Here is a 25,292-nt window from a genome sequence, read left to right as displayed (position 1 = left end):
AAATTGAGGGCTGAAATCAATGAAATAGAAAACAATAGAACAATACAAAAAATCAATGAAACAAAGAGTTGGTTCTTTGAAAAAATCAACAAGATAGACAAACCACTAGCCAAATTAATCAAAAAGCAAAGAGAGAACACCCAAATTCACAAAATCAGAAATGAAAAGGGAGACATAACAACAGACAATGAGGAAATCCAGAGAATCATCAGATCATACTTCAAAAACCTGTACTCCACAAAAATGGAAAACCAGGAAGAAATGGACAATTTTCTGGATAAATACCAAATACCAAAATTAAATCAAGACCAGATAAACCATTTAAATAGACCAATAACCCCTAAAGAAATAGAAACAGTCATCAAAAGTCTCCCAACTAAAAAAAGCCCAGGACCAGATGGTTTTAGTGCAGAACTCTACCAGACTTTCAAAGAAGAACTAATACCAATCCTCTTCAAAGTGTTCCACACAATAGAAACAGAAGGAACACTACCAAACTCTTTTTATGAGGCTACAATTACCCTGATACCCAAACCACACAAAGATGCAACAAAGAAAGAGAACTACAGACCAATCTCCCTCATGAACATTGATGCAAAAATACTCAACAAAATATTGGCAAACCGAATCCGAGAATACATCAAAACAATCATCCATCACGACCAAGTAGGATTCATCCCAGGGATGCAAGGATGGTTCAACATACGGAAATCAGTCAATGTAATACACCATATAAACAAACTGAAAGAAAAAAACCACATGATCATCTCCCTAGATGCTGAAAAAGCCTTTGACAAAATCCAACACCCCTTCATGATAAAGGTCTTAGAAAGAATAGGAATACAAGGAACCTTTCTAAACATAATAAAAGCAATTTATAGCAAGCCAAAAGCAAACATCAAATTAAATGGAGAGAAACTCAAAGCGATACCACTAAATTCAGGAACAAGACAAGGCTGTCCACTCTCCCCATATTTATTCAATATAGTACTAGAAGTTCTAGCTAGAGCAATAAGACAACAAAAGGAGATCAAAGGGATACAAATTGGCAAGGAAGAAGTCAAACTTTCACTATTTGCAGATGATATGATAGTATACATAAGTGACCCCAAAAACTCTACCAGGGAACTTCTACAGCTGATAAACTCCTTCAGTAAAGTGGCAGGATACAAGATCAACTCAAAAAAATCAGTAGCCCTCCTATACACAAATGATAAAAGGGCTGAGAAAGAAGTCAGAGAAACATCACCCTTTACAATAGCCACAAATAATATAAAATACCTTGGGATAACACTAACTAAACAAGTGAAAGACCTTTTTGATAAGAACTTTAAATCTCTAAAGAAAGAAATTGAAGAAGATATCAGAAAATGGAAGGATCTCCCATGCTCATGGATAGGCAGGATTAACATAGTAAAAATGGCAATCTTACCAAAAGCAATCTACAGACTCAATGCAATCCCCATCAAAATCCCAACACAATTCTTCACAGACTTGGAAAGAAAAATACTCAACTTTATATGGAAAAACAAAAGACCCAGGATAGCTAAAAGAATCCTATACGATAAAGCAACCCTTGGAGGCATCACCATCCCGGACCTCAAACTCTACTATAGAGCTATAGTAATAAAAACAGCTTGGTACTGGTATAAAAACCGACATACGGACCAATGGAATCGAATTGAAGACCCTGACATTAATCCATGCACACCTGGTTTTTGACAAAGGAGCCAAAACTATACAATGGAACAAAGAAAGTATCTTCAACAAATGGTGCTGGCATAACTGGATGTCAATATGTAAAAGATTACAAATAGATCCATATCTGTCACCATGCACAAAACTCAAGTCCAAGTGGATCAAAGACCTAAACATAAATCCAGTTACACTAAACTTAATAGAAAAGAAGATAGGAAGCACTCTTGAACGCATTGGCACTGGAGACCATTTCCTAAATAAAACACCGACAGCACAAACCCTGAGCACAACCATTAATAAATGGGACCTCTCAAAACTGAGAAGCTTTTGCAGGGCAAAAGACACAGTCAATAAGACAAAAAGACAGCCAACAGATTGGGAAAAGATCTTCACCAACCCCACATCTGACAGAGGATTGATCTCCACAATATATAAAGAACTCAAGAAACTAGACATCAAAGCACTGAACAGTCCAATTAAAAAATGGGCTAAAGAGCTAAACAGAGAATTCACAAAACAAGAACTACAAATGGCTGAAAGACATTTAAAGAAATGCTCAACATCCTTAATCATCAGAGAAATGCAAATCAAAACGACTCTGAGATACCACCTTACACCTGTCAGAATGGCTAAGATCAAAAACACCAATGACAACCAATGTTGGAGAGGATGTGGAGCAAAGGGAACACTCCTCCACTGTTGGTGGGAATGTAAACTTGTACAACCACTGTGGAAATCAGTATGGCAGTTTCTCAGAAAATTGGGAATAATTCTTCCTCAAGACCCAGTTATACCTACACTTGGGCATATACCCAAGGAATGCTCAATCTTACCACAAGGACACATGCTCAGCTATGTTCATATCAGCATTATTTGTGATAGCAAGAACCTGGAACCAACCTAGATGCCCTTCAAGTGAAGAATGGATAAAGAAACTATGGCACATATACACAATGGAATACTACTCAGCAATAAAAAAGACAATGAGATCATGAAATTTGCAGGCAAATGGATGGATCTAGAAAAATATCATCTTGAGTAAGGTAACCCAGACCCAGAAGGACAAACATAGTTTGTAGTCACTCATAAGTGGATACTAAATGGGAGGGAAGGGATGGACAGACTGCAACCCACACTTCCAGAGAGGCTAGCTAATAGGAAAAGACCCTGGGAGGGACACATAGATGACCCTGTGAAGGAGAAGTGGATGAGATCTACGTGAGTGGACTCGGTATAGTGGACAGGTGGCAGAGGGCAAGGAGTGGGGGATGAGAACATAGGGATATGAGAGGGTCAAACTGGAAGAGGGACAGATTGGGAGGGAAGGGAGGAAGATACAATGATGGATGAGGACATCATAGGAATAGGAAGAGGCAGGGTGCTGGGGAGGCTCTCAGGAATCCACAAGGTTAACCCCACCTTGGTCTGCTGGCAGTGGTCCAGAGGGTGCCTGGACCAGTGTACTCTGGTGACCAGCCTAGCAAATAACCTGTCATCAGAGAGCCTTTGTCCAGTGACAGATGGAGGCAGACACAGTGATCCATGGCCAGGCACAAGGCTGAGTTCCAGGAATCCAGTTGATGAGAAAGAGGAGAGATACTGAAGGTGAGGGTAGTCAAGATCATGATGGGAGGATGTGCAGAGATGACAGACCACACTAGTGGAAACCCATGAACTGTAGACAGATGGCTGTAGAGCCCCTGTGGGACTGGACTAAGGTCTCAGGACACGGAAGACTATTTGGCTCGAACTGTTTTGGGGGGTACCCAGGTAGAGGGATCTGGATCTGTCCCCGGTGCATGGGCAGGCTTCTGGGAATTCGATGCCTGTGGTATGACACCTTGCACAGCCTTGGAGCAGTGGGAAGGGGCTTGGACCTGCCTAGGCTCAGTGAGTTGGGCTCTGCTGACTCCCCATGGGAGATCCTGACTTGGGGGATGTGGGGATGCGGGGTACTTGGGAAGAAGGGCAGGGGTAGGAGGAGGGAGGAGAGGGATCTGTAGATAGCATGAGGAGTGAGTAGAAATTTTCTTAATAAATAAAATAAATGGAAAAAATATGAAAGAGAAAAAATACTAAAAACATATATGTAACATATAATTTAGAATTTGAGGTTATGCAACTGTGTAGTTACACAGTGTTAGGTGCATTTACTTTGTGCAACTATCACCATTACTCATCTGAAGAATTATTCCATCTTCTCAAACAGAAAAATGGATATTCATTAACCCAGATCTCTCTGTTCCCAGTTCCCTCCACAATCACCACTTCAGAATCTCTATCTCTGGATGTGTCTACTGTAGGTACCTCACTTAATAAAATTACAGAATGTATCCATTTTGTCTGCCTTCCTTCACTTAGCGTTGAGATTTACCTGTGTTGTAACAGGTCAATATTCCATTCCTTGATAAGAATAGCTAATATTCCATTTATGTATACACATATTATATCCAGTCATCTGCCCATGCACATCTAGATTCTTGCCACCTTTTGGATACTGCTGCTATCAATATTGTAGCAATGATAGTCTTCTGAACATTATCCTTAGCTACTACAAATGCAGCCATTGAATTTGTTTGAGAATGACGATATAATTTATCATACTCACTCCCCTCCTCTATTCTACATACAATCCCCATAGTCATTGCTAGCTCTGTAGCAGACCACCTGTTGTGAACTCTCACTCTCTGCCATCATTCCCAGGTGATGGTGGAACACCCTACTTTGCTCCCTCCTGGTGACACTGTCAGTCTTGATCCCCTTCCAACACATTACCATTCCTAAGTGTCAGCTCCCAATACCTAGAATCATATTTTACCCGAATCCCCCAGTGGTCACACCTAGCAAGATCCCAGAAGAAAACCCAAACTGAGGGAAATCTGAAAATAAAAAATTTAGGAACTCAAACATGAACTTCCAGGGAAAGTCTCACCAACAGAATGCAGAGTACAAGAGATAGAAAAGAAAATCTCAGGAATTGAAGAACAGTATCAATGGATATCTCATTCAAAGAAAATGTTAAATCTTAAAAATCCTGGCACAAAACATCCAGGTGGCAACACACAGCCACCACACTCTCCTAAGAACCAGAGAGGGCAACCAAACCACAGAACAAAATACCCACTCATGAAGATAAAACCATATATCATCACCTATTAAAATATTCCCAAACCCAAATATCTATATCAATTATAGCCAGGACAGTGTGTCTCCAGTAGAACCCAGCAACCCTACCACAGCAGGCTCTGTATACTGCAATAGAGCTGAAGCAAAAGAAAAATACCTTAAAATTGCCTTTATGAATAGGATAGAGATGCTCAAAAAGGAAATTAATAAATATCTTTAAAAGTCTATGAAAACACAAACAGTAGAAGGAAATTAATAAACTGTTCAAGGCCTAAAAATGGAAATAGAATCAATACAGAAAAAACAAAACTGAGGGAAATCTGGAAATGAAATACTTAGGAACTCAAACAGGAACCTCAGTGGCAACACCAACAGAATACAAGACAAGGGAGGGGGAAACTCAGGCACTGAAGACACAACACAAGAAATGGACGCCTCAGTCAAAGAAAGTGTTAAATCTAAAAGTCTAACCTAAAGAAGGAGATACTATCAAGGTACAAGAGTAGACAGAGCACCAAATAGACTGGGCTGGGAAAGAAAGTCCCCTCAGCACATAATAATCAAAACACTATATGCAGAACAAAGAAAGAATATTAAAAGCTGCAAGGAGAAAGGCCAAGTAACATATAAAGGCAGACCTATTCAAATAACACCAGACTTCTCAATGGAGACTCTAAAACTCAGAAGGGCCTAGACAGATGTTCTACAGACACTAAGAGACCACAGATACCTACTGTACTTGATTTTGTGTGTTAGTTTGACACAAGCTAGAGTTATCAGAGAGGAAGAAGCCTCACTTGAGGAAATGCTTCCATGAGATGCAGCTCTAAGGCATTTTCTCAGTGAGTGTTCAATCTCAGTAAGTCTATGGTGGGTGGTGTGATCCTTGGCCTGGTAGTCCTGGGTTCTATAACAAATCAGGCTGAGCAAGCCAGGGGGAGCAAGTGAGAAAGCAGCATGCTCCATAGCCTCTGCATCAGTTCCTGCCTTCAGGATCCTGCCTTGCTTGATTTACTGTCCCAACATCCTCAATTGATGAACAGCAATGTGGAAGTGTAAGCCAAATCAACCCTTTCCTCCCCAACTTGCTTTTTGGTCACAGTTTTTCATCACAGCAATAGTAACCTAGCTCTTACCACGGTATAGACTACTATAAGTCTATAACCAAGGTATAGATACTATATTCAGCAAAACTTTCAATCACAATAGATGGCGAAAAAAAGGACATTCCATGACAAAAACAAGATAAATCAATATCTATCTAAATATCCAGCCCTACAGAAGGCACTAGATGGAGAACTCCAACCTAAAGAAGTTAAGCACACCCAAGAAAACACAGGATTAAATAGTATTAGACCAGCAAATCATAAGAGGAGAAACACACACAACAACATATAACAAATAACAGGAATCAACAAACACAGCTCATTGATATCTTTCAACACCAATGGTCTCAATTTTATGATAAAATGATGTAGACTAACAGAACGGGAGCAAAAGCAGGATCCAATAAACACACCTTAACATCAAGGAGATACATCACCTCAGGGTAAAAGGATGGAAAAAGATATTCGTAGCAAATGGACCTGAGAAGCAAGCTGGTGTAGCAATTTTAATGTGACACAAAATAGAATTCATCCCAAAACAGTCAGAAGAGATAGAGAAGGACATACATACATACATACTCATCAAAGGAAAATTCCATCAAGAGGAAATTGTAACTCTTAACATCTATGCGCCAAAAACAAGGGCACCCAGTTCATTTAAAAAAAAAAACTGAATCAATCTCCCCCAAGATCCAGCTATACCACTCTTGGGCATATACCCAAGAAATGCTCAATCATACTACAAGAGCACTTGCTCAGCTATGTTCATATCAACATTGTTTGTAATAGCCAAAACCTGGAAACAACCTAGACACACTTCAACTGAAGAATGGATAAATAAATTGTGGCACATATACAACAATGGAGTACTACTCAGCAGAGAAAAACAATGACATCAAGAGTTTTGCAGGCAAATGGATGGATCTAGAAAAAATCATCCTGAGTGAGGTAACCCAGACTCAGAAAGACAAATATGGTATGTACTCACTCATAGGAGGATGCTAGATGTGGAACAAGGATGACTGGGCTGCTACTCACATCACCAGGGAGGCTACCTGGAAAACAGGACCCCAAGAAAGACACGGTGATCACCCAATGATGGAGAAATGGATGAGATCTACATGAACAGCCTGAACATGAGTGGGAGCAATAAAGGGCGAGGGTCGAGGGAAAGAGAGCGGGAGATCCTAGCTGGATCAAGAAAAGAGAGGGAGAACAAGGAATAGGAGAGCATGGTAAATGAAGACCACATGAGAAAAGGAAAAAACAAAGAGCTAAAGAAGCCCACAGAAATCCACAAAGATACCCCCACAAAAGACTGCTGGCAATGGTCGAGAGACAGCCAGAACTGACCTACTCTGGTGATGGGATGGCCAAACACCCTAATAGTTGGGCCTGAAACCCCATCCAAGGACTGAGGAATCTGGATGCAGACATCCACAGCTAGGCCCCGGGTGGAGCGCTTGGAGTCTAATTAGTGAGAAAGAAAAGGGTTTATATGAGCGAGAATTGTTGAAACCAAAGTTGGATAAAGCACAGGGAAAAAGAACCAAACGAATGGAAACACATGAACTACGAACCAAAGGCTGAGGGGCCCCCAACTGGATCAGGCCCTCTGAATAGGTGAGACAGTCGATTGGCTTGATCTGTTTGAGAGGCATCTAGGCAGTGGTACCAGGTCCTGTGCTCATTGCATGAGTTAGCTGTTTGAAATCTGGGACTTATGCAGGGACGATTGGCTCAATCTGGGAGGAGGGGACTGGACCTGCCTGGACTGAGTCTATCAGGTCGATCTCAGTCCTCGGGGGAGACCTTGATCTGGATGAGGTGGGAATAGGGGGTGGGCTGGGGGGAAGGGGAAGGGGGCAGGAAGGGAGAGAACAAGGGAATCTGTGGCTATTATGTAGAACTGAATAGTATTGTAAAATAAAAAAAATTTTAAAAAAGAAGAAAGTAAAAAAAAAACTAATACATCTTAAATTACACTGATAATGGGCAACTTCAATACCCCATTCTTAGCAATATGCAGATCACCCAGACAAAAACTAAACAGAGAATTGCTGGAGATAATAGATGTTATAAACCAAAGAAAACTAATAGATATTTACAGAGCATTTCATGCAAACACAGAAGAATATACATTCTCAACACCTCATGTACTTTTCTCTAAAATTGACCATATACTTTGACACAAAGCAAATCTCAACAAATACAAGAAAACTGAAATAACACCCTGCATCTTATCTGACCTCCACAATTGAAGCTGCATATCAACAACAACAGAAAGCTTAAAAACACATGGAAAATAACAACTCCTATTGAATGAATAATAGGTCAAGTTGGAAATGAAGTAAAAAATTAAAGATTTTCTGGCATTGGATGAAAATGAATACATAGCATAGTCAAACTTCTGAGACACAATGAAGGTGGTTCTAAGAGGTAAGTTCATAGCATGAGTGTGGACATTAAAAGAAAATAGAGTGATTACATACTAGCAATTTAAACAGCAAACCTGAAAACTCAGGGACAAAAAGAAGAAATCATGCCCACAATTAGTAGACAGCATAAAATGAAATAATCAGACTCAGTGCTGAAATCAATAACACACACACACACAGAGAGAGACACACAGAGACAGAGACAGAGACACACAGAAGACAAGAATCAATGAAACTAAGAGTCTTTGATAAAATCAATGAGATCAGACACCCTTATCCAAATTAACTAAAAGGCAGATATGGATTCTCCAAATGAAGAAAATTAGAGATGAAAGGGGGGACATAACAGACACCAGGGAAATCCAGAGAATCATAAGGGCATACTTTCAAAAACCTGTACTGCACCAAATTGTAAAATCTAAAAGAAATTGATAATTTTCTCAATACATATCACTTACATGAGTTAAATAAAGAGGAGGTAAGCAATTTAAACAGACATATAATCCTTGTGAAATAGAAGCAGTAATTAAAATTCTGCCTGGTGGAGGTGGGGAAGCCCAGGGCCAGACAGTTTTAGCACAGAATTCCATCAGACATTCAAAAAAGAACTATTGCCAATACTTCTCAAATCCACAAAAATAGAAACAGAAGGAACATTGCCCAATTCATTTTATGAGGCCACAGTTACCCTGATAGCCAATCCATATAAAGACCCAACAAAGAATGAGAATTACAGTCCAATTTCTCTTATAAACGCAGATGCAAAAATTCACAATAAATTTGAAAATTGAATCCAAGAACACATCAAAAAGATTATCCACTGTGACCAAGTAGCCTTCATCCCAGAGATTCAACGATGGTTCAACATAAATAAATTAAAAAACGTAATGCACCATATAAACAAATTGAAAGACATAAACCACATGGTGATCTCATTAGATTCTGAAAAGGCCTTTGACAAATATCCAACTCTACTTTGTGATAAAAGTTCTGGACAGCTTAGAATAAAAGGAACATAGCTCACCATAATAAAGACAGTTTACAAAAAGCTTATAGTCAACATCAACTTCAATGAAGAGAAACTCAAATTCACTCTAAAACTCAATTCCACTAAAAACTGTAATAGGCCTATTCCTATTCAATATAGGTAGTACTTAAGTCTTAGCTGGAGCAATTTGACAACAGAAGGAGATTGAGGATATGCAAACTGGAAAGGAGGAAATCAAAGTATCTTTATTTGCAAACGATGTGATAGTATACATAAGTGACCCTAAAATTCCCATCAGTAAACTCCTACAGCTGATAAAACAATTATAGCAAAATAGCAGGACACAAAATTAACTCACAAAAATCAGTAGCCCCTCCCATGTACAAATGACAAATGGACTGAGAAAAAAAATCATGGAAATACACCTTTCACAACAGCATCAAATAATGTAAAATATATTGAGGTATCTCTAACAAAACAGGTCAGATTTTTGTATGACAAAAACTTCAGGACATTGAAGAAAAATAAATGAAGATGTCATATGATGGAAAGATCTCTCATGCTCACAAATCAGTAGGAACAATATAGTAAAAACAGCCATCCTACCAAAAGTATTCTACACATTCAATACAACCCTCATCAAAATTTCAACAAAGTTCTTCACAGAACTTGAAAAAAATTAGCTTCATATGGAAACACACACAAAAAAAAATAAATAAAGGATAACTAAAACAATCCTGAATAATAAATACCTGCTGGCATTCTTACCCGCCCAAGTTTCAACTAGTACTATAGAGATTTGGTTTTTAAAAGAAAAGTAGCATGGTATTGGCACAAAAACAGACACATTAATCACTGGATTCTAATAGAAGACTCACATAAATCCATACACCCATGGATGCCTGGATTTTTATAGATGCCAGAATTATACAATAAAAAAAAAGAAAGAATCTTCAACAAATGGTGCTGGTCAAGCTGGGTGTCAGCATGTAGAATAATGCAGATATATCCATATCTATCACCTTCACAGAACCCAAGTCCAAGTGGATCAAAGACCTCAATATAAAACCAGATACAATGAATCTGACAGAAACAGGGAATAATCTTGGACTCATTGGCACAGGAAACGAATTTTTGAACAGAATATTGAAAGCAAAAGCATTAAGACCAACAATTAATAAATGGGGCCTCATGAAACTGAAGAGCTTCTATATGGCAGAGAACACTGTCCTTCCAGCAAAGCAGCAACCTACAGAATGGGAAAATGTTTTTACCAACTGCACATCTGATAGAAAGATAATATCCAAAGTAAATAAAGAACTCAAAAAATTATATATTGTACCATGAATCTTAAAAGGTCTTATTAATGAAAACAAACCCAGAGCCAGGTATTGGGGTAATGCTAAAAGATCAGAGAAACATAGCAATCCAAAGCCAACCTCACCTTGTCAATTCCTCAGCTGATCTTGTTTCCTCAAACTGGAAGCCTCTGTGTCTTAATCTGAATGGATCTCAGCTGAACCGCTGCTCAAAAGCTAAAAGCTTAAAGGGGCTCTAGTTCCTGGTCCTCATGCCTCATATACCTTTCTGCTTCCTGCCATCACTTCCTGGGATTAAAGGCCTGTGTCATCTTGCCTGGCTGATTCCAGTGTGGCTTTGAACTCAGAGATCCAAACAGATGTCTGCTCCAGAATGCTAGGATTAAAGGTGTGTGCTACTACTGCCTAAACCTATGATTAATATAGTGGCTCTTCTGTTCTCTGACCCCCAGATATGTTTATTGGGGTGCATAATATATATTATCAACCACAACATATCAAAAACCATAGGAGGATACTAGATGTAAAACAAAGGATGACTAGACTACTACTCACAACTCCAGAGAGGCTACCTAGAAAACAGGACCCCAAGAAAGACACAGAAATTTCCAAATCAGAGAAATGGATGACATCTACATGAGCAAACTGGACCTGAGGGGGAGTAATGACGGGCAAGGGTTGATGGAAAGAGAGCTTAGGGTAACGGGAGATCCCAGCTGGATCAAGAACAGAGAGGGAGAACAAGGAAAAAGAGATCACGATAAATGAAGACCCCATGGGAATAGGAAGAAGAAAAGTGCTAGACAGGTCTCCAGAAATCCACAAAGATACCTCCACAATAGACTACTAGCAATGGTCGAGTGAAAGCCCGAACTGATTGATCTAGTCTGGTGATCCGACGGCCAAACACCCTAACTGTGGTGCTAGAACTCTCATCGAATGACTGATGGAAGCAGATGCAGAGATCCATGGACACGCCCCAGGTGGAGCTCTGGGAATCCAATCGGCGAGAAAGAGGAGGGATTATATGAGCGAGAATTGTTGAGACAATGATTGGAAAAAGCACAGGGACAAATAGCCAAACTAGTGGAAACACATGAACTATAAACCAGTAGCTGAGTAGCCCCGAACTAGTTCAGGCCCTCTGGAAATGTGAGACAGTTGATTAACTTGAACGGCTTGGGAGGCCCCCAGGCAGTGGGACCTGGACCTGTCCTTGGTGGATGAGCTGACTGTTTGGAACCTAGGGCCTATTTAGGGACATTTTGCTCAGCCTGGGTGAAGAGAGGAGGGGACTGAACCTGCCTCCATTGAATCTACCAAACTGAGCTGAATCACCAGGGGAGTCCTTGCCCTGGGGAGATCTGAATGGTGGGCTGGGGGGAGGGCGAGGAAAGCGGCTGGAGAAGGGAAGACAGGGGAATTCGTGGCTGTAATGCAAAATTAAATTAAATTATAAAATAAATTTAAAAAAAAAGATGGGAAAAAAAGTAATCAAATAACTCAGTTTAAAAAGTGGGAAGGAATATAGGTCTACACGGAGAATCTTTTTTAAAAAAATGCTCAGAAACACTTAAAGAAATGTTAAACATTGTTAGTCCATCAGGGAAATGCAAATCAAAACTACTTTGAAATTTCATCTTATACACATCAGAATGGCTAAGATCAATAAAACAAATGACAGTTTATACTGGCAAGGAAGTGGTATAAGGGGAACACTCACACATTGCTGGTAGGGGTGCAAACTTTTACAGTGACTATAGAAATCAGTGTGACAGTTCCTCAGGAAGATGAGTATATGCCCAAGAGTGGTATAGCTGGATTTTTAACTGCAGAGAGATATTTGATTATAAAGGCTTCTTAGTTAAACCAATATGTATATTTTAAAGGTATCTTGACTTCAAAATTTGGATCTAAGGATATGTTGCTTTGGAAGGGATGCTCTGCTTTTGTTTCCACAGGAAGCAAGAGGCTATGGATTTGTTCCAGATTAAGCAACATCAAGTTTGATGAGTCAAGACCCCCTGAAAGGTCTCTGATGACCCAATGGCCCAGATCATCCAACATCCAAAATCAGCTTCAAAGAAACCAGCTCAGAGAATACAGAATCACAGACTATTCCAGTCAGGACTTGACCATAGTTCTTAATTTTCTCAGCATCCCCATAAAAATACAGCACTCTCTATCAGCAGGAAATAGCCTATGAAACTATGCCCACATTCCCAAATAATGGCTTATGGATGTTTGACTCTGTTTAGGTTGTTGGTTAAAAATTTTTATTGGTCATGGTCAATCTCTTTCTAAAAAAAAGGAAGGGGATATGATATAGAAATATAAGATATAGATATAGGTTAAAAGGGTAGATTATTTCATCTACATTTAAAGAGCAACAACTTGCTTAAAATATTTTACATTGCTATGGATTTTAGATTATTGATACAAATTTAAAGTTAATTTTATTATACTCTATGTATATTTCCATTCTTGTTTAAGGTATTAGGTTTGTGCAGCTCATTTAAAATTGTAATGTATAAAATTAAGATAAACAGATTAATTATTAGTCATCCATGATAATCAAACTTATAGTCATATTAAGTTTTCTATGTATACATAGATATATTTCAGATAGATAGGTAATCTTCCAACACTTCAAATACCTACAGAATATGGCATTTAAAATGTCTTAAAACTTAGACTTTCTGGACAGTGAGACATGTCTGCTCCTGGCTGCACCAATTTACTTCAAAGAGAAAGATGGGCATCAAAGACACTCTATTATGAAATTTATCTTCTTCTTAGCAAAAGTAGCCATTTGGACAAGAAACTGTTCTTGCCTGGACTGCTTCACAAAATGTTGTATTGACTAGACATGCAGCACCATAGGAAGGGGACCACTGAACTTCACAAGACAAAATAGTCCTTCAGATTCCTGGTTTGCAGAAGAAACTGCCTGACATTCTACAAAACACAGAAAAAAGTGATTGAGCTAAGCCAATGGGCTGAACATGGATGCCCAAATGTTACAGAAGAACTTTGGGTGACTGTCCAGGTAGTCAGCTGTCTCTGTCATTCTAGATCTTTGGAAGTTGCTTACAATGCTCTTACTGTTTACTTAGGTAATAGTGTATCCTTCTGAGGTCTTTGATAATGTTGAAGATTAGATAGTTATAATTATAATTATGGTTTTCCTTGGTTATGATAAGAAACAAGGTAAATATGAAACCTTAGACTTACAAATATAGGATAAAAAATATTTTCTTTGAATTTGCCAATTATAAGTAGACTGGATATTTTAACTGTGATTCTTGCTTGATAACTCTTTTATGATATGTCATTTTACTATGTTAAAATTAAAATCAACCTTTTGTTTAGGGAACAAAAGGGAAGTGATGGGGAAATGTCTTTCTGTATGCTGTGCATATATGTTGCTCTGATTGGTTGATAAGTAAAGTTGTTTGGCCCATAGCAAAAGCAGCTTTGAGGCAGGTGGGAAATCCTAACTGATAGACAGAGAAAGAAAACAGAGGCAAGAAGTCACCTGCGAGACACAGAGGAAGCAAGATGTGAAGGCAGAACTGAGAAAAAGTACCAAGCCATGTGGCTAAACATGGATAAGAATAATGGGTTAAACTTTGGAAATCAATATGGCACTTTCTTAGAAAATTGGGAATCAATCTCCCCAAGATCCAGCTATACCACTCTTGGGCACATACCCAAGAAATGCTCAATCATACTACAAGAGCACTTGCTCAGCTAGGTTCATATCAGCATTGTTTGTAATAGCCAAAACCTGGAAACAACCTAGATGCCCTTCAACTGAAGAATGGATAAATAAATTGTGGCACATATACACAATGGAATACTACTCAGCAGAGAAAAACAATGACATCATGAGGTTTGCAGGCAAATGGATGGATCTAGAAAAAATCATCCTGAGTAAGGTAACCCAGACACAGAAAGACAAATATGGTATGTACTCACTCATAGGAGGATACTAGATGTGGAACAAGGATGACTGGGTTGCTAGTCACATCACCAGGGAGGCTACCTAGAAAACAGGACCCCAAGAAAGACACAGGGATCGCCCAATGATGGAGAAATGGCTGAGATCTACATGAACAACCTGGACATGAGTGGGAGTAATGAAGGGCGAGGGTCGAGGGAAAGAGAGCCTGTGGGAGCAGGAGATCACAGCTGGATCAAGAACAGAGAGGGAGAACAAGGAATAGGAGAGCATGGTAAATGAAGACCACATGAGAAAAGGGAGAAACAAAGTGCTAGAGAGGCCCACAGAAATCCACAAAGATATCCCCACAAAAGACTGCTGACAATGGTCAAGAGGCAGCCAGAACTGACCTACTCTGGTGATGGGATGGCCAAACACCCTAATAGTCTTGCCAGAAACCCCATCCAATGACTGAGGGATCTGGATGCAGAGATCCATGGCTAGGCCCTGGGTGGAGCTCCAGGAGTCTAACTATCAGTTGAAACCAATTGTTGAAACCTAAAGCACAGGGACAAATAGCCAAACGAATGAAAACACATGAACTATGAACCAAAGGCTGAGGGCCCCCCAACTGGATCAGGCCCTCTGAATAGGTGAGACAGTTGATTGGCTTGATCTGTTTGGGAGGCATCTAGGCACGGGTACCGGGTCCTGTGCTAATTGCATGAGTTGGCTGTTTGAAACCTGGGACTTATGCAGGGACGCTTGGCTCAGTCTGGGAGGAGGGGACTGGACTTGCCTGGACTGAGTCTACCAGGTTGATCTCAGTCCTCGGGGGAGGCTTTGCCCTGGAAGAGGTGGGAATGGGGTGGGCTGGGGGGAAGGGAAGGGGAGCAGGATGGGAGAGAACAAGGGAATCCGTGGCTGATATGTAGAATGAAATGGTATTGTAAAATAAAATAAAATTTTAAAAAAAGAATGATGGGTTAATTTAAGTGTAAGAGCTAGTCAGCAATACGCCTAAGCTAATGGCCAAGCAGTTATAATTAATATAAACCTCTGTGTGTTCATTTGGGTCTGAGTGGCTACAGGACCACAGGGCCACAGGAGCCAGGTGGGAAATTGAAAACTTCAAATTTCTCTCTATTTCTCTTTCTTTGTTGGGTATCAATCCTGAATGTTTAACATTCTTGGTTTCCCTAGCACTTATCTGAATACAAACACCTTCATGTTCCCAACAAGTACTTAGGCTGATTCTAAAACTTAGTCATTATGAATAGTGTCACAGTCAATATGACTGTTCAAATAGTGAATAGAAGACAAAATCATATGCTAGTGATAGAAGAAATAATCATGGAAAGGGCAGTAATTAAAAAACTATAAAGTAGATAGAAATAAGCCACACTAACTCTTCCTCTTTGCTCTAGGCAGTGTCTGCAGCACCAGATACATCCCCTCTATTAGTCCACCTCCTGCATGGTAGTTCTATCTATAGTCAAAGTCCTGGGATATGTTAGCATCACTCCTCTTTGTAGAATATTAATTAAAACCTCTAGTCTCTGAGTAGATTTGATTGACTTCTTGATTTTTCAACCTATTGCAACTATTTCTTTAAACAGCTAACAAATACAGTTTTTGAGAGTGGACTTCATACAATTATTATGTAAAAAAGAAAGCTTCTAAATACTTTTTTAAAAAAACAGAGTAAACAGCCCAAAGATTTGTACCACCAACAATGGAGTTGGTCTTTGCATCTCAGTCAACCTAATCAAGATAATCTTCCAAACACTAAAGGATTATCTTCCGGGTGATTCTTGATCTCATCAACACTGCAATTTAAATTAACCATCATGAAGAGAAACCATGGAAAAATACACAAACACATGGAAATTAAACAATACATTATTAATGAAAAACTGGAATACTATAGAAATCCATAAGAAAACAATGTAAAGTTCCTAGAGTAGAATAAAAAATAAAACACAACTTTATTAGTTTCTTTCCTCACTGTGCTGAAAAAAAAAATATCAAACATGAAATGACTTACTGAAGATTGGGTTTTCTTTGGCTGACAGTTGGAGAGGATAAGGCATGGTAGCAAGAGTGGGGATTGGCTGATTACATTTTTGTCTGTCATCAGGAAGCAGATGGTAAACAAGAAGTGAATCCAGGTGATAAAAAACCAAGGCCTTCCCCTCATGACTCACTTCCTTCAGCAAAGCTCTTCATCTTAAAGATTATACAACTTTCTCAAGCCACAAAGTGGTAGTCAATGTTCAGACACATGAGCCTATGGGGGTAGTTCACATGCAAGTCATAATATTTCTTCCTGCTTTCTATAGGGCTTCATGGTCATCTCTTGATGCAAAATGTATTCATTGTAATAGTAAAAAGTCTCCATCGTCTTTAATATCAACACTTTTCATAAGCCTAATATGCAAATTTCTTCTGAGATTCCAGGAACAATATAATTTTTTAATTACTTTCTTTCAACATACTGTGACAAAGAATAAATTATTCCAAAAGGGAGAAGTAGGGACAAAGTTGAAAAGATCAAACCAAAGTAGACTGAAACCCGGCAGGCAAACATGAAATCCTTCAGTTCAGTGTCAGGCACCTGAATTATGGGATAGAATCATGTAGGCTTCAGTGGGCTTGAAAATCCTGTTGCTCCAGCTCCACTGCCTGCAGAACACACAGCCTCTCTCTTAGATAATTTTCATTCCATGTGTGCTGCTTCCTACAGTGGATGTTCCATCATCCTGGAACTTCCAACATCCTCAAGTATAAATTGCTGCTCAGTGTTCATCTTCAAAGTTTCCAAAAAAAAGGCCTCTCAAGGTTCAGTGCAGGGACTCTGGCTCTGCAACACATTGTCTGGCCAAAACAACTCTCTGAAACTAATGGAGAAAGACCCTATGCCGTCATAAAATTTGAATCTTTCTTGCTTGCAAATCACCACCATGTGGATGACTCTGTGTATTGTGGTACCACTTCAAGGGTACTCCTGGTTCTCTTGGACCAAAGATGAATAAGCTTCTGTGTGCTGGCATTGAAGAAAGACATGCCTAGACAATTGTTTTAGAGCAGGGGATTCTTTCAGTGGTATTTTCAGTTTAGGCTCTCTCTCTCTCTCTCTCTCTCTCTCTCTCTCTCTCTCTCTCTCATATATATATATATATATATATATATATATATATATATGGCTTTATTCTCAAGGTGTAGCCTTTATTACTACAACAAGTTTAAACACTCTCAATGCCTTTCCCAGTCACACTTCAAACTTCACATTCTTCCTATATTACTGCTTCTCTTAATATAGGACTGAATAAGAGCCATGAGCAATAAGTCATTCCATAGCCTCAATATTAGACTGCCTTAAAATTTCCACTAAACAAGTTATTTTATTATTTTAAGTCAGTCTCTCATAAGATCTTAAGACATGAGCAGGATGTAAACAAGTTCTTGCTAGAATGCAGCATGAATGACCTCAGCACAATGCCTAACAGAATCCACTCCCCACATCTGAAACCTCATGAGCTGACATAAAAAAAATGTAAGAGTTAGAAGAGGTGGGACTGTGATGTAGAATAACATGGACCTTTCCTTCTTGAACTTGCAGAATCCATCATTACCTCTACAAGATTTACAAAAGATGGGGCGGGAAGAAGAGTTCATGGGACCCCACACTTTCTTAAGGATTTGTAAGCAGTAAATACTTGCAAGAGGAGCGAAAGAGATTTTTCTTCAGTAGTGTGTCCACTGGTAAAGTGACCATGTAAATGTATACAATCCCTCACAAATGTTCCCATAAGCAATTCCAACTTATTGGGTCATCAAAAGGGGGAGAAGACATGAAAGTCAAACAGGTACCACATAGGAAAAGGACATGGATCAGTCAGAGTGTGATGGTATTGGGGAATAAATGTGATCAAAATATATCATCTCCTGATTCATACAGCATTGTAGAAAATAATATTTAATATACATCCATAATTAGATTAATATATTTAAAGATATTGGATGGGAAAATGAAAGTATTATAGTGGATGCTAATAAGTAGTTTTATTATAATAAAAGAAAATGAAATGAAATTATATGTTCAACTAAGGAAAATAAGCTAAAATAGTAGTACAAAACTGATTACATGAAAAAATAGTCTTAGTTCAACTCACTGATATGGATTCTGCACTATATTGGTGAGTTAAACAATGATTTCTCTTTTCTAAAGGAGTATAAGAAAAAAGTTGGAAAAGATATATAAAAATGCTAAGAGTAATTTTTAGGTAGCCATCAAAATGATTTTAAATCTTAATAAATTTTCTGTTAATACATTTATGCTTTATGTGTTTCCTCATGCTTTTTCTATAAATATTTGAAAATGATTATGTTACGGTAAAAAAAATATTTTTGAGTAAGTCATATGCTCAATGAACAGTAGATATTGGCATTATTTGTTCTGTCCATAAATTTACATTCACTGGTTTTTTTTTTTCAATGTAAGATGTAGATAGGAGATTCACATGTATAGACAGGTACTGGCATGCTACATCACTCAAATTTTCCATCCTTCTTTGAAAGCAAAGTGGGTTCACTGTATGAGTCACTGTGTTATGCACATGATAAATGGTGAACTGCATAATTTCCCAAAATGTGGGTTGGGCATGACCAATCGGAGCCATTTCAATTCATTCAGATGTTGCTTTGATCCCTGGTCCTGGGCAGCAAGAACTGTATGAAGTGATAGTGTGGTTGAATAACAAGGTATATACTGAGCCAGTAAATTCTAGGTACACCTATGCCAGTGAAAGTGAGACTTACTGGGAAAACAAAAAGGTGAGGAATGCATGCTAAGTAATAAGAGAAGAGATGGGAAGACAAGTAAATGTGCAGTGACTGGGATACTTTTTTAAATGATCAATTATTCTTCTTTCCCTTTATTCAGTTCTGTTTAAGAAATACAGACAGATATAAGTTCAAGGGGTGGATGACTCCACGGACACAGCATCTTCCAGAAACAATAGGATGGGTGCACATGTGAACTCACAGAGTGCTGATGGCTGCATGCAAAAGATCTGCACAGGCTCAAACCAGACAAAATCCCTAGACTGAGAAAGGGACGGGAACACAAAGTCCCACTCCTCACCGAGAATCTACTTGCAGTTAATACCTGCTGGGAAGAAAAAAATATGTCAGTTCTCTCTAATGGAGTACATTTTTACATTGCACATACTGTTTGATATTTTATGCATACATTTGTGAAATAAATTATAAAATCAAGTCAGTTAGTTGAATCTACAATAGTATCTTCAAACAAACTTGGCCAAAAGTCCCTTGCTTTGACACTCATAACTCACAGGATATTGTTTATTGCTACCAAGTGGTTTGTATGACTTAAGGGATAATATCTCAGGGGAATGGTCTGCAACACAAGGAAATTCCTTTAGGATTTTTTCAAACCCTTTAACTGTGCTGTGTGGTGGACATAAGTAGCGCAGATCTTAGATCATCTCTGAATTTTTTTCCTCTGAACACAACAAGATACTGACTTAGCCATAAATTCTCAGACCTCCACCATAATGCCAGTGCTTAAGCTATGAAAATTTCCTAGATATTCAAGGTAAGAGAGATATTCTAACGCTTTTACTAAAGGTTTTTTTTATAGTAAAAACAGACTTACTTCTCTGAAATCTTATCATCTTTATGCTCTAGATAATCCTCCATAATAGTATTAGCTCTTCACATACCTGAATGGTATCTGAAAGAAGAATAAGGCCTAGAACAATAATTAATCTGACTTTCCAATAGGATAACTTCAGCCTCTACAGGAGAGATCACAAAATAGTCTATAATACCGCAGGCACATACACTGAAAGTTATTTCTACTTTACTTAACTAGATGAATTGTTTTTATTTATTACAGCAATGAAATTTCTCCTGATTCACACTTGATGCTTTGCTTAGGGAAACACAGATATTTTTTGACCATCAACTTAGTATGAGCAGTCTATAAGTTTGAGTGAAACAGAGTTTTAAAGCAAAACAAAATTTATTTTCTGAACTTCTCTGAGAATTTGTTTTTTTCTAAGAATTAAAAATGAAGTTTAATGATAAGTTCGTTTTATTAGCCTATTTGCCAGAAAAAATATATGTTTTGAAGGAAAAAGAAAAGAAATTTAAAGGAACATACCATTTTCTTATAAATGTTGATTTTTCAACTTTCCTTATAGACTCTTTTTAAGGCAAAAAATGTGCAAAGTAGAGTTCACTCAAGATTATGACAGGAATACAATAACAAGGTCTCCGATCCTAGGATTTGTATCTAGGATTGAAATTACATCTGCTTTCTTCCATTGCCTGTTATATTTCCTTTCACAGAAGTATGTAACAACTAACCTCTAGAATGTTGATAAATTAGTCAGAAAAATTTTCAGATATATTTACAAAAATAAAGTAGTGAAGATTATGAACCAGATATGGGGGATTTAATTAAACGAAGGTGATATGTAAATAATACAAAAAATGAAATTAGTTAATTCTCTTAAACTAAATTAATTTTTTTGCTAGTGTAGCTTCTGAAATGTCGCTTACCAAAGAAGAAGGAGAAGCAGAAAATATCTGGAAAAAAAACACAACTTGAAGAATGCCATGGGCAGAGTTATTGTTTAAGATAAACAAGACTGATAATTTAGAAACATTTATTGCTTCAATCTAAGGTGATTTCATTGCCCCACAGGCCTTAGTCTGTTGTGATATTTTTGCCATCTCTAATATATATTAATTTAACTTGGTTTATTACTTATTTATGAATGTTTTACTATTTACTTATTCTGACACAAATTCTCATGAATTCAGGCTTGCCTTCACTTACTGCGTGACTAAGAATGACCTTGAACAACTGACTCCCTACTTCCAGCTCTGAGGTGCTGCAATGACAGGCATACAACATGAGGCCTTATTGGTGGGGCACTGAGGGTAAATCCACGGCTTCATGCACAGTAAACACTAATTCTATCAAATGAGCTATATCACATACTTCTATGATCCTCTTAAAAGATTCCCTCCTCTAAAACAATGTAAAATAACACCGTTCTCCTACTGCATGATAATTGATTTAAATGTATTTTAAGGAACTAAAAAAATGAATGATGGAATTATTTTAGGACAATGGAAAAAATCTAGGTACACTAGCATTGCCTGATATCTTTATATACAAGCAGAAAGATACTGCCATTCCAATTTAAGTTCCCACCAGGATTATTAAAACATTCCTGTAATTTTCATAACTTGACTCTTTAATCTTAAAGGAAACCAAAAAAGTACAGGAACTATATTCCACAGACAGTTGGTGATGTTTCAGAAGAAATTATTCTGCTGTACAAATTTGTTGTTATTATTATTGTTATTATTATTATTATTATTATTATTTGGAAAATGATGAGCACACAGTTGCAATCTTATGCCTTTCTCACTTGTCAATAGAATAGCTGAAGATGACTGAAAACAACTACTCCTTGACAACAGAGTTCATCCTGGTGGGATTCTCAGATCACCCAGACCTGAAGATCCTTCTATTCCTGGTGTTCTTCGCCATCTATCTGGTGACCATGGTGGGGAATCTCGGACTGGTGGCCTTGATCTACATGGAACGCCGTCTTCACACACCCATGTACATTTTTCTAGGCAACTTGGCTCTCATGGATTCCTGCTGCTCCTGCGCCATCACTCCCAAGATGCTAGAGAACTTCTTTTCTGTGGACAGAAGCATTTCTCTCTATGAATGCATGGCACAGTTCTATTTTCTCTGTCTGGCTGAAACTACAGACTGCTTCCTTCTGGCAGCAATGGCCTATGATCGTTATGTGGCCATATGCAACCCACTACAGTACCATACCATGATGTCCAAGAAGCTCTGCCTTCAGATGATCACAGGAGCCTACATAGGAGGAAACCTACATCCCATGATCCACATAGGGTTCATGTTCAGGTTAACTTTCTGTAGATCTCATGTGATCAAACACTTTTTTTGTGATTTCCTTCCATTATATAGAATCTCGTGTGTTGACCCCTATCTCAATGAATTAATGATTCTCATTTTTTCAGGATCAGTTAATGTCTTTTCCAATAGTATAGTCCTGATATCTTATTTCCGTATCCTTTTTACTATATTCACAATGAAGTCCAAAGAGGGAAGAAGCAAGGCCTTATCTACTTGTGCTTCTCACTTTTTGTCTGTGTCAATTTTCTATGGTTCTCTTCTCTACATGTATACTCGACCAAATTCATTTAATAAAGGAGATGAAGATATACCTGTTGCTATTTTTTATACTCTAATAATTCCTTTATTAAACCCTTTTATTTATAGTCTGAGGAATAAGGAAGTAATAAATGCGATTAAAAGAACCATGAAGAAGAGATAATTTTGTAACATTGTGAAACAAGTATCTTCTACCTCGGAGAACTTATTTTGATCCAGATATTACAATTCTACAAAATTCTATAGGTACAGGGAAAGTAGAAAATGACACAAAGAATAAATGTTAATTTATTCAAGGGTTAATTTGATTCAAACATTAGACTGTTTGAATGAATCAAATTATTTTGAAAATAAATATTCTACTAAAATTTACTTCTAATATTTAAGGAACTGGAACCAATTTGAACTATTAGGATTGTTCATGAATGTGACAGTTTTCAAAATATCCAACAAAATTAAAGGATAAAATTTAGTATACATAAGGTAATCTTCACTGTTATCAAATTCCTGATCCCAAAAAATATCAGCATAAATCTCAGGAAAACTTCAAGTTCCCCAAAAGGATTCATTTTTCAATAACACCACTGTTGGGCATTAACTTCATATTTGTATGTAATGTTTTTTTTCATCTGACTTTAGGTATTTAAGATACCATGCATGAACATTCATTTATACACAGTGTGTTGTCTTTCAGTAAGAGCATTTCATATTTGGTATGTACAATTTTACACATTCTATGAAGTAGACTATTTGTATTCTGGGGGATTACTAACGTAGATTAAATTGATGCTCTTGATAATAAAATCCCTAAGAAATTTATTTTGTGTGGTTATTATTTGTTCATCAATATGGCATTCCATTTATTTCACATAATCATTAACAAAAATTTTCTGCTGTGATCATTGATTTTTTTGGTTTCTGTGATTAAGACAACAAAATCTGGTACCAAAAACTGGTATGTTCATAGCATATGTACAAGACAGTGATATCATGTTCAAGTAATTTATAAGGTAAGAAATGAGTGGGTTGATATAAACCACAGTATTTAGTTATCAAACAATTTTGCAAATATAAAACAAAATAGCTTCCTGTAAACATCACATCTGCCAGGCATTATGTGAAGCTTTACATATAGCCAAAGACCAAGTAATTAGTTATTTTTTGGTGTTTTCTGGGATAAAAAGTTATACTTGGAAATATTGAATAGCTTGTTCAAGCTCATCCCAGCAAGAACAATACAACTGGGATCTGAATTAATACTATGCTTTCCCCATGTGCTTGAATCTCAGCAAATGGAGGTTACATACCTCTAATGATTAGTTATTACATCACATCAGAATTAATCTGTACCTTAAAAGTAAAAATAGATCATATTTTCAATGTACAATCTGTGTTTATGGAAATGAATGTGACAGTGGGAAGAGGATTGGGGAAAACTGGAATAACGCTCACAAAGTATCAAATATTGGAGAGGTTTGGGACACGGTAAAAGTAGATCAAGTTACTGAGATCCTTCAGTGGTGACCTCTGGATCTAAACTCAAATAGAAGCATCAGTTATGGAGTCTTCCTAGAAACAAGTTAAGATGATTGTATTTCTAAAGGAACTGATCTGACAGTGGATTTAATTAGAAAGAAATTGGAATGAAACAAACTTTAAGAATTCCCTTATTGGGAGATGAGAGTGGAACTTGACAGCAGTCAAACCAAGAAGAGGAACACCTCCAAGATAAATAGCATATTAAAGAAAAGTAAATCAAATTTTGCCATTGTAGAACAATGAAATGAAGTCTCCTGCCTATTCCTGTCTAAGTCTGCCAACACTGTATTCCCAAAAGAGTGCCCTGCATATTTGAACACGTACGTATGTCATTTAATTAGGGCCAGTGATCCATGAGGTAATTTCAAAAGTTTCTCTGAAATGGGCTTACTCCATTTTTAAAGAGATCCACAGAAAATTAATCTTAAGGGCTGCACACATCCGTGTTTTGTTTTGTTTTGTTTTGAATTTCATGAAGTCCTGTTTGTCAATTAATGACATTATTCCTTAGTGGCTAGATTATTAGGCAAAAGATCTTATCTAGGCCTATATCTTAAAGCGTTGCCCCAAATTTTCTTCTAATAGTTTCAAAATTTCTAGTATTATATTAAGGCCTTTGGCAAATTTGAAGTTGGTTTTTGTAGGATTTGAGATATAGGCCTATAGTTTCATTATTCTATTTTTGGTTATTCAATTTTCTCATCACCATTTGTTAAGAGATGCCATCTTCAAAGCATACTTTTTAATATATTTGTCAAAACTCAGATTACTGCAGCTGTCTACATCTTGGTTCACTATTCTATTCCTCTGATTCATGTAACAATATTTATGCCAATACCATGCTATTTCTGATGGCCCTCCTAAAACTACAAATC

General features: G+C 37.6%; 1 protein-coding gene across 1 annotated transcript; it reads left to right on the top strand.

The window, feature by feature from the left end:
- Nucleotides 1–22,114: 22,114 nt before the first annotated feature.
- LOC102921724 (olfactory receptor 5K3-like) lies at nt 22,115–23,041 on the top strand. The gene has a single exon (XM_006996483.1). It carries the CDS (start codon nt 22,115–22,117, stop codon nt 23,039–23,041), a length of 927 nt encoding a protein of 308 aa, XP_006996545.1.
- Nucleotides 23,042–25,292: the final 2,251 nt, after the last annotated feature.

The sequence above is a fragment of the Peromyscus maniculatus genome, chromosome 12 (genome assembly GCF_049852395.1).
Source record: "Peromyscus maniculatus bairdii isolate BWxNUB_F1_BW_parent chromosome 12, HU_Pman_BW_mat_3.1, whole genome shotgun sequence".
Lineage (NCBI taxonomy): Eukaryota > Metazoa > Chordata > Mammalia > Rodentia > Cricetidae > Peromyscus > Peromyscus maniculatus.
This window is presented reverse-complemented; position numbering and strand designations above follow the sequence as displayed.